Here is an 11,852-nt window from a genome sequence, read left to right on the forward strand (position 1 = left end):
AGTTAAGCTGGAAACCTTCATAGAATTACATGTTTATCAGTAGCCAACACTGCATACTCTATCATACCCTGAAATACAAACCTACTGTCTTATCTATTGCATGTCATGACTACTTAGACCAGCAGTTACTGTATAGCATGTATACCTATCACTTATGCATAGTCAAGCAAAACCAGGTCAACGTCTAGACATTAAAGCGAGGACACTCTACGTAAATATCAAGCCACTGTTATTAATCGATTGTTATCTTTATGTAATAACAAAAAAAAGTGCTTTGTCTATCTACTACCCACTGTAACTAATGTTTAGAAATCAACGTATGGCATGCCGTTGGGGTACCATATGTAAGCCTGTAACCATTATAAGCACTGCAAAAATAAAGAATATAAAAAAATAAAAGTATGAGAAAATTATAATAATTATTAAAATATTATTAAAAAAAAATACACAGAAGTAGTCAGGAATGCATGAAAAAAGCTTATAACTTTATTGGAAAGAGATACATATAGAAACACCTTGTATAGTAATTTAAAAAACTGTACTATCAGGTCAAGACCAGATAGAAAGTGACCTGACAGCAATGACTAATGGATAGAACCCAAAACAACATGTCGTTGATAAATCGTGCTTTATTTTGTTTTGTAATACTGTATAGTATTTTTAACGATCATTGTTGTTGATTTTGTAGAACATTTTCGTTTTTTAAAATATAGCGTTTTTCTGGGTTCTGACTTATTAGCCAGTTTTTAATTTAGTAGTTTGCCTTATGAACTTGTTCTTTGCTTGAGACAACTTTTCCATTGACGGTGTCCTCTATTATGGTGCGAATTTGGCGTGTGGTTTGGGGACCTAAAATAGAAAATAAATCTGTTAGACATTAAATGGTACACCAACAAATCACTGTAACAGTAACACAATATTAACAGTAGATGTATTGTAAACATATAGTCCTCAATACTTACAACAGTAACTAGCTCCCAAGACTCACAGCTAACAAGACAAGCTGCAGCCTTATGCAGAGCCTGGGTCCCAAACACAACAGTAACTAGGTCCCAGGACTCACAGCTACCAAGACAAGCTGCAGCCTTGTGCAGAGGTAGCTCTTTTGGATGTTCTACCTAAGGATTCCTGCACCACTTATTTCATATATCTTTTTCTTAGTCTCTCTTTTTGCTTCTCTCACCTTTAGCATAACTGCTTGATTGTACCGTCCATGCTAATTCTTGTTTACATAAATGTTTATTTTGTTAGGTATTGTGCTAATAGTCTTGTTAATTTACGTCCACCATTTATGACCTACCCCTATTTTTGTTAGTTTGGAGTTATTGCTGATAGTCTTGTTAATTTATGTTCACCATTTATTATGACCTATCCTCATATCTTTAAATCTCAAATACTTTCTCCTCTGTTTATTTATTTTTTCTCACTGACTGCCATTTCTCACTTCAATATCTGTTTCTTCTCCACCTTTAACTTGCTGTTTGATCTAACCCAGATTCTTTCTTGCAGCCTGGGTCCCAAACACAACAGTAACTAGCTCCCAGGACTCACAGCTACCAAGACAAGCTACAGCCTTATGCAGAGGTAGCTCTTTTGGATGGCTTATTTTCACTCATGAATGTACAGTCTCTAACATCTGCAACACTCAATTTCCTCTCTCAGATCATCATCTCCTATCATTTGCTCTCAATAGCCCTAACCCCCCTTAACTCAGAAGGAATTTGTGTTCTATAAACCTCCAGCAGCTGTCAGCTGATATTGCTTCCAAACTATTATCCATTCCCTCACTGGCTATCTCTTTATATAACTCTATCTTCACTTCTGCCCCGGACGTTGCAGCCCCTCTCCAAATATGCACCTCGAGGAGGATATGCCCCCAACTGTGGCACACTAAATCAACACGCTACCTGCAGAGATGTTCCCATTCTGCTGAATGCTGCTGGAGGAAGTCTCACACCGATTCAGTCTTTCTACACTACAAATTCACCTTGCGTTCATACAGCGCAGCCCTTGCCCTTTCCAAACAGTCCCTTGCCAAACAGGGACACTACTTCATACTAATTCTTCTTGACCTCTCTGCTGCCTTTGACATCGTTGATCATGTTATCCTTCTCCAAACTCTTCAATCACTCAGTCTCTGTGATACTGTCCTCTCGTGGTTTTCCTCCTATCTCACCCAATGCTCATTTAGTTCTCCTTTTCTAATGATACCTCCACCCTTCGTCCTGTCTCAGTTTGAGGCCCCCTTCTATTTTCTCTTTATACTGCCTCTCTTGGCAAAAATATTACCTTATTTGGATTCCAATACCAGCTGTACGCTGATGACACCTAGATATATCTCTCCTCCCTGGACCTCTCCCCTGATGTCCTGCAACGTGTCACCTCTTGCCTTTCTCCTATCTCTGAGTGGATGTCCTCCCACTTTCTGAAACTCAATCTTTCGCTCTCCCTTCAGGTTGGTGGTACCCATATAAGCCCATCCTTACAAGCGCGTTGCCTGGGTGTTACTTTTTATTCTGGCCTCACATTTGAGCCTCACATCCGGTCTGTTGTCAAATTATGCCAATTCCACCTTAAAAACATTGCCTGCTTTCACCCCTTTCTTACACAAGATGCTACTAAAGAGCTTGTCCATGCTCTAATAGTCTCTCGCATGGACTATTGTAACTCTCTCCTAATTGGTCTTCCCAATAGCCGTACTGCCCCGTTATAGTCTGTAATGAATGCTGCCGCCAGACTGATTTTCCTCTCTAGTCGGTCCTCTCACACCTCACCCCTCTGTCAGTCCTAACATTGGCTTCCCGTATCCTACAAGAGTCAATACAAAGCGCTGATCCACATATATAAAGCACTGAACAATTCTAGCCCCTCCTATATTTCTTCACTGATCCGAAGGTATGCCCTTTCTCGGTCTTTCCACTCTGCCCATGACCTTCTCCTCTCCACTGCTCGCACCCGTACAACCAACTCACTCTTGCAGGACTTCTCACGGACAGCCCCTCTCCTTTGGAATACCCTGCCTACCACCATCAAACACTCCTCTAGTCTTCAATCCTTCAAGAAGCCCCTCAAAACCCATCTCTTTAGGAAAGTGTATGGCCTCCTAGAGTAACCTCTACCTCATATACCTGCCCTTTGTTTTCTCCTAAAGTGCAGAAATCCAATCTCTCCTCCAGCTCTGGTTCATTACCACCTTGTTTGACTGCTATCTCCTGTCCTATTGTGTTTTTTACCACACAACCTCTAGACTGCAAGCTTGTTTGAGCAGGGTCCTCTTCAGCCTACTGTTCCCGTAAGTTTTTGTAATTGTCTTATTTATTGTTAAATCTCCCCCTCTGATAAAATTGCTGGCGCTAAATAAAAAACAATAATAATAAAATAATATGCATGGGATAAAAGTCTAATTTTAATGGTAGGAAATATTGTATAGATAATATATATTGTATATATCATTTGAAATGTATATATATATATATATATATATATATATAATACCTATTGAGAAAACAATTACTTGTAACAAATAAAAAAAATCTTTGAACGTGTGTATTTACATACAGTTTTAAACAGAATTTTTAACAGTTTTTAATAAAATTTAAAAAAAAAAGGAATAGGCTTACCTTCTTTGTAAGACATGCTAAGGGAAAAATAAAAAGAGAATTCTAAATGAGATTTGATATTTGAAATTTGATCAAGGTATCTATAATAAACTTGACAGAAACATTTTTTTAAAAAATGAATTTCCTGGTCGTGCATGAAAACAAGAGCAATATTACAGTATCTTTTTTCGTAAAACCCCTTGCAAATAAAAATAATGCAAAATATTTCATATAAGCTGAACAGAATTAAAGAAGTAAAATCACTATGATAGAAATGTATTGTTCTCATCCTGAGATCCGAGCCTTGCAGGGATTTTCATTACTAAAAATTATATAAGAATGAACGCAAACTTTTTTGTAAGATTAAATTATTTGCCAAAATAAATTGTATTTTATATATTATTGGCCAAATTATGGAAACGTATTTTAATTGGTTGATGGTGACTGGACGTTTAGAGGGTTTTACATAATGGAAGATAAATTAAGGAACATTTAGCATTTTTATACTTTTGCCAGTAAATTCTATTTAATAGTGACATGCTACTGTATCTTAGGATAAAACTGTGCCAATCTCTGCATCTGTATGTAAATGAGTAGGGGTGCAGGACTAGAGAAAGTGTTCTTGTGATGCAGTGGTGGAGCAGACCATGATGAAGAGAAGATGCGTCAGTGGGGCCTAATCATCAGCTGTGATAGCAAACCCGACATAGTATGGCCCATCTGGAAAGCACTCGTGTATGATCAGAAAAGCTCTGAGTTGGTTTTTTAAACACAAGTAAGTCTAAAAGAGGCACTAAAGCTCTCACGTCAGATGACTCCAGAGTACAAATCCAAAAAGGCAGTCATGTACCAAAATCACAACAGGCCAACTTTACCTATCCAGGACAGTTGGGGGTATGTTTCTCTGTATATATCCTTATCTGACTATTTCTCTATTTATATCGCTATATATATATCGGTCTCACTATATTGATTTCTGTATCTGCTTAAAAGTAAGATATTATTTTTATTTTACACCTATATGATTTGACTTATATTAAATTATAAAATGTGTAATTTGAGATGTAGTTCATCGAAAGGATGGTGAGGAGAGACAAAAGGAAATTTTTCTTGCATGTTGTAGGACCTTAATCTAGCTTTGAGTGGATTTATAGACAATTTACTATATTATAGGTTGTGAACCAATCTAAATAAGTACCATAGATGGACATTCTTAACATCGTGAATAGAATACAGCAATGATGTTTTCAAAGTTTAAAAAGTTATTTACTAAACTTCACTTTTACATATTTGTTGATGGCAAATTGCCACGACCTGCAAAATCAAAAACTATATATAAATATTTTATCATTTATTTACATTTATTTAGTGTATTCAAGACTTTCTCGTTATTGTGCCTGTATTTTCACTTACTCTTCTCCCTCTAGGAGACGTCTGTAGGTTGCAATTTCTTGTTCTAACCGGGTCTTCACATCCAGTAAGATTTTATATTCATAACTCTGGCGTTCCATATCTGATCGGAGCTCTGAAAGCTGGGCCTCAACATCACCGATAAGGCTTTGTAACTGTGAAAGTTGTGTGCAGTACCGACCTTCTGTCTCTGCTAATGTGCCTTCTAGCGCAGCTTTCTATATTGGGGGAAAAAAGAGAATATTAGGAATTAAATAGTGTTATATTGTATACATTTAAAATTTCACATTTATGTGCATCCAGTAAATTCCAACCACAGTTACAATTATTTATATAGCGCCAATAAATTATGCACCGCTGTACACTAGAAAACACATTAAATTCTAACAAAACATGTATGACGTACGGGAACGGTAGGTAAAGAGTGCCCTGTCCAAACAAGCTCACAATCAAATGGGGTGGGGTGTCCTATTTTTGTGACAGTCTAAAGAGATCGGGTCATATTACTTCAATGTCATTACTGGGTGACCCTATTTATCAAGGACCTTTCAAACTTTTTTTTTCCAATGGCAACATTTTTAAACTTATATATGCAAGAAATAATTTCGGCTTGGAGAGACGGGTCACATGGGACATTGAAATTTAAATGTAACCATATTTCCAGAAATGGTCAATATGTGGAGCATAGTATTTCGGTGTCATCATGGCAGTGTAATTGAGTCAGATCCTATATTTGGTGGAAAATATCTTACCAGGCTTAGTTGTGTCTGCAGCTCAATCTCTAAGCCTTGGAATGTGCGTTTTAGGTCTGTGATTTCCGTGTTGCTGGACTGGATCTGTTCACTATGGCTGGCAACTTCTTTGCTTAGTTCTTCTGTCTGTAGAGGGAAGATGAGTATTGAGTGCCGTGTTTAAAATTAATCTTAAAAATGTTATGAAAAAGATAGATTCTAACTAACTCACCCTCTGTAAGTACCAGGCTTCAACTTCTCTGCGGTTCTTGTCAGCCATAACTTCATACTGATCCCTCATTTCAGACAGAATCTTAGTAAGGTCCACAGCAGGGGAAGCATCCATTTCTACATTCACTTGACCACCAACTTGTCCACGGAATGAGTTCATTTCCTGTGTAAAAATAATTGTTTATGAGTGCATTTTCATTAAAAATCATTGTCTAAGTCAATGTATATTCTATAACCTAGTGACAGAACTTCAACTATTTTCACCAGTCTGAATATTCACAAATTTTACCCTACCTCTTCATGGTTCTTCTTCAGGTAAGCCAGCTCCTCCTTCAGGCTCTCAATCTGGATCTCAAAGTCAGACCTAGTTAGTGTCAGCTCATCCAGAACTCTGCGCAAGCCGTTGATGTCACTCTCAACACTCGTGCGAAGGGCCAGCTCATTCTCATACCTTGTTAGAAAGAGGTCAAAAGAGCACTCTTAAAATCTTGAACCATCAATGCACATAAATATGGATGTAACTGAACTTCTTGTGGTTCTTGAAATGTCTTAAATATTAGCAGCCAGTAATAATAAGTATTTTTTTTACTTTATTTTAACTGCTGCTCCATATTTGTCCACAGGTGATACTAAAATACCATCATGTATTTCTCGATCATGATCTTTGTTTGTGCTCAATCTATTGGGCTTTGCATGCAGGCTATTTGAGGATGGCCATTGAATGCTGGGATAAAATTAGCTTGATGACCCTTGCTATAATATGGAAACTCACAGCTTTTATCCACCAAATCATAAAAGTGTAAGATTAAGACTTACTTTGTGTCTCTTTATATGTTGATCAAAGGAAAAACATTGATTAAAGGGGAAGGATGAAAGAATGTAGGGCATATCGTTTGCCTCTATGCAACAATTTAAGAGCTAAATTAAAACAAACTTACTTAGTTCTGAAATCGTCTGCTGCCAACCTGGCATTGTCAATCTGCAGAAGGGTGCTTGCATTGTCCATGGTAGCATTCTGGATCTAAGAGAAGGGGAAAGGGTGAAAGAAAGTTACTAAACAATTCAAACATTTTGTAATATTTTTTTACATTTGTTATTCCCCATAGACTGTCCCCCACTAGTAACAGAAAATACACGTTACAACATAAAAATGCTAAGTAAATGACTAATTCCTATTTTTATAGCAGACATTGGCTTTCAATTTTCTTAACAAACCTCTAAAAGTGTTTAAAAATAAGTATTTATTTTAATGGAAGTGCTAATAATGTTTAATCAAATAGGGATGGGAGAAAACTCATGTTTCCAAATTGTGCAACTGTCCACATCTGCGTATTTTTTAACGGGCATGTTTGTTCATGATGTTAACATGTGCTAATGTTCGTGTTCACCAACTTTCCCTTACAAGGCTAAGGAAGGACCAGCATTGCGTAAGAGTTCTCCTGCATTTCGGGAGTATTTCATTAGCCCCGGAAGTGGGAGAAATTCTAGGATGTTGGTGCAAAATAGGGCTATTCAGAGGTCGGTATTTACCTGTCACGTACTGAATATATTACCTTCAGTGCAGAAGGAAATTTTTGTAAAACCTCAGATGACTTGACATGACAGCTTTTTTTCTTATAAATCATTTTGCAAGTGTTTTTACAAAAAAAGCACATTATGTCATGCCCTGTAGAATCAGCAGCAATCACAAATTACTTATGTGCTATGATATTGTTATATAGATATCAAATAGTAATATTCCTATAACACTTATTCTGGAGTCACCCTTGTGAAAATATATTTTCTTCATACAAGTCATGTTTTTTTCCAACAAAGACCTTGAATGAGTTCATCGGCCTACACAGACGAATATTCATGTTCAGAATAGGGTGTTAACCTACTTTTAATGGAATTCCGGTTGACTGCCCAACCACCTGTTCTTCTAAATGATAGAAGCTATTCATTAATACAGGGGACAAAAATGTGTACTGAATAGTGGTGTTCTATTTATTTTTTGTTTGTTTTTATAATACATTAATATGTTCCTTTCTTTTTGTGTACTGCTTCACAGAATGTTTTAGTCACCTTGTCATGTCAACAATATAAATTAATGTTATGGTGATGTAGGTCGCTGCCAGTTTGTACAGTACCAGTACAATTCTGCATACACATGGTGATTGTGTAACTAAATGTTTACTCAATGAGTTCTAAACTCAAGAAAAAGCACTCCATCTGCAGTACTAGGTTAAGATTTTGGGAGTAGCCTATTTTCTGTAGACCAAAAAATACAAAAGGGACACATAACCACTACAGCTCGCTGTAGACGTGTTATGTTACATGCAGTGTCCTGGAGCTGCACCCTTATTTAATTTCAGACTCTTTGGGAACAGTTTGACATAAAGTGTCAGTCCTCTAAAGCTCATAGACTGCCCCCTGCTTAGTCACATAGATAATGTGGAAATACCACTTCTGTGTTATCAATGTTAATTTCATCCAACTTGAGCGATAGTGATTGTTTGACAGTTTTATGCTGGGAGTAGGTTTGCAGTTATCATTAGTGATTATGTTGCTTAGAATGCCACCTGAAAGTTAACCTGTAGTGGATATTTGGAAATATATGTATTAAAAAATGCATAACCGAACCTTGAATAAACATGCTCATACTTGGGGCTGAGGGGTAATAAGAAATGGCATTTAAGTTGATTCAGACTTATCATTTCCTCGTAAATTGACCAAATCTGTACTGTATAAACATCCCCTTGTAAAGGAGAAAGTTGTTTATCATATCCCACAGGTGATACAGTCTATAGTTCACTGGGTTCATTATCACCTTATCATTATCCAAATTAAATAAAATGTGAATGTTTATTACCAGCTTTATTACAACAGGGAGTGTCATTGTTGGATTACAATATGGCAGACAACCAACTAGGGGAAATATTGCCCAAGGACAACTGGAGGTCAAAGATTGGAAAGTTAATTTCCTCTACCCATACATTATAAAGGAGGCTTAGATCCAGCTTCACATGTCACTGAGCCCATGTCATGTTAGTGAATATATTTTAAGGTTGATCAGTTTAGGCTATTTTTATCTATTATCTCAATTTACAGTATACTAAAATATTACGACCTGATTTAAAAATAATTAAAATATATATTATATTATGAATTTTAACTGATCTGCACAAATACAACGGTTTAAAACACCGAAACATTGAATAGAGGTCTATGAAAATAACAGATAACAAAATATGTTATATATAACCTATATTATAATGCTATACAATCTTAGGATAAAATATGGAGTTGTTTAACATGGCATCATCTATTCAAATATGTTGTTGTATCAACATATGGATTAATAGTGAACTAGACAGAAATATAAAAAAATAACGGTACACTGATGTGTTCACTGGGAGTAGACAAATGTTTGCTACCTTGTTGCGGAGGTCCTCAATTATCTTGTAGTAGTTACTGTAGTCATTGGATACACTGGGTTTCTGCTTCTCGTACCATTCACGAATCTGAATCTCCAGCTGAGAATTAGATTTCTCCAGAGATCGCACCTTGTCCAGGTATGAGGCCAGACGGTCATTCAGATTCTGCATGGTTTCCTTCTCACCTCCTGACAGAAGGCCATCTCCACCAGCTCCCCCTCCAAAGCCATATCCAGAACCATGAGCTCCACTAAAGCTAGACACATAGCTGCCACCTATGCCACCACCAAAGCCACCACTAAAGCCACCACCAAGACCGCTACCAATCCCGGATGAGACAACTCTTGCAGTGGAGATAGAAACATTTTTACCACCACTTCCCCCATGGATGCTAGGGGTCCGATTGCCACCTACAGATAGCCTACTGTAACCACCACCATAGCCACCGAAAGCCAAGCTCCCTGGGGTTCCTGAAGAAGTGGATGTTTGTCTGATACTATAGGAGGACATGGTGTGCTGTAATTATAGAGCCTTAATCTGAATGCCACCGGAAGGATGGTATGTGTGAATGTGAGGAATCCCAACCACTCTACCTAGATTTTATACTTTGGGAAATGGGTGTGCGTTTGCATGAAAGACAGGTCCCTTCGTAGAGTCATCAGCTTTGATTTGCGTGCAAACTTTTGTGAAAGCATCAGGGTTTATAATCACGTCATTGGTTTGGGAAGATAACCCAATAGTGTCTGAACAGCTTCACCCCCCCCCCTCCCCTCCTTCTTTTCTTTCCTGAAACCTTCTTACACAAAGTGCTTTTACTCATCCGAGCGATGGTATTGTGTGGCTGTGCTGTGTTAGTTTCTAAAACAAAAGGTCTGATTCACATTGACTCAGGGAGGTTCCTGTCCCCAGGCTACGCATTTGACATTCCTATACACTTAAACAGGTAAAAAAATTTGTTTTTTAGAGACACCCCTCCCTATACTGGAAAATATATCCAGACTTTGTGTTGTATCTGAGAACAATCCCTATTAAAATTGAGTATTCATCATTTCCCGTTTAACCCTTTACTGGGGGTTTGCATTAAACTGGCTTTACGTGCCTGTAAATATATCTGACATAAAGGAGCAATGTAATGTAACAGCCGTACATAAAATTTTAATGCAGCAGATGTTAAATAAATTCCAAACTTTGGCAAAAAACAGGTGTTTATACAAACAGATTGTGTCAATAGATAGTCATTTATAGAAGGCAGTGCATTAACTGGGTGGTAATATTGACAGAACCTGATACAGGTTATACATTGTATACATATATTCACACTGGGGATTGGACTATGGGCACTATGTGTTCGTTGTGGGGTGTCAGAGTATTTGGCTGTTTGGGAGGGAAAAACTGAGCACATGAATGAGCCACAGAGGGAAAACGGGGGCAAATGCGTGGCATTGTAAGTAATAATTGCTTGTGTCTGGTCTGAATGTGTTGGAGTACTAGCTGTTGCTGGTGACATGTGATTGTCTATCCTCTATGGCAGGGATAGGCAACCTTCGGCACTCCAGATGTTGTGGACTACATCCTCCATAATGCTCTTAAACCCATAATGCTGACAAAGCATCATGGGAGGTGTAGTCCAAAACATCTGGGGTGCCAAAGGTTGCCAATGCCTGCTCTATGGCCTCTGTGGTACTCAGGGCCATATTTAATATTGATTAGACCCTACATTTACTTGGGCCTCCTGAACCCTGCCCCCCTCTCCCTCGTTCCCTGGCATGCAATCATGCTCTCCACCCCAAAACATATAGATACATAGTTACATAGCTGAAAAGGGACTTGTGTCCATCAGCCTTCCTCACATATGTTTTTGCTGTTGATCCAAAAGAAGGCAAAAAAACAGTCTGAAGCGCTTCCAATTTTGCAACAACTAGGAAAAAATTCCTTCTGGACCCCAAAATGGCAGTCAGATATCTCATTGGATCAAGCAGCTATTACCCCACTAATTAGAAATTATATCCCTGTATGTTATGTTTTTAGAAGTAGTTACCCCTTAGTAACCAGACCATTTTTAAATTTTCTTACCGTTAAGAACCAAGGGTTCCTTTTACATTTCTGCGGTGTTTGTGTTTAGCTGTAATGTTCCTCTTACTCATTTACTGTACCCACACATATTATATACCATTTTTCTCACCATTAAATGGTCTTTCTAGAAATTATTTTCATGATATCATATAATTTACTATAAAAAAATTATAAAATTGACATTGACCCCCAAAATCTGTTACGCATCTACAACCGCCAAAAAATACCCATGCTAAATAGTTTCTAAATTTTGTCCTGAGTTTAGAAATATCTAATGTTAATATGTTCTTAGCTTTTTCGGGAAAGTTATAGGGCAATAAGTACAAGAAGCACTTTGCTATTTCCAAACCACTTTTTTCAAAATTAACTCAATTACAATTAAGTTATATTGT

General features: G+C 37.5%; 1 protein-coding gene across 1 annotated transcript; it reads right to left on the minus strand.

Moving 5' to 3' along the window:
- Positions 1–464: 464 nt before the first annotated feature.
- LOC134614957 (keratin, type I cytoskeletal 19-like) lies at positions 465–9,963 on the minus strand. Its single transcript, XM_063459244.1, has 8 exons — positions 9,388–9,963; positions 6,910–6,992; positions 6,266–6,422; positions 5,973–6,134; positions 5,762–5,887; positions 5,013–5,227; positions 3,621–3,637; positions 465–849 (listed from the first exon to the last, which is right to left on the minus strand). The coding sequence occupies exons 1-8, from the start codon at positions 9,895–9,897 to the stop codon at positions 752–754; spliced, it is 1,368 nt and encodes a 455-aa protein (XP_063315314.1). The 5' UTR covers positions 9,898–9,963; the 3' UTR covers positions 465–751.
- Between the last annotated feature and the right edge of the window lie 1,889 nt (positions 9,964–11,852).

Source organism: Pelobates fuscus, chromosome 6, assembly GCF_036172605.1.
Source record: "Pelobates fuscus isolate aPelFus1 chromosome 6, aPelFus1.pri, whole genome shotgun sequence".
Taxonomy (NCBI): Eukaryota; Metazoa; Chordata; class Amphibia; order Anura; family Pelobatidae; genus Pelobates; species Pelobates fuscus.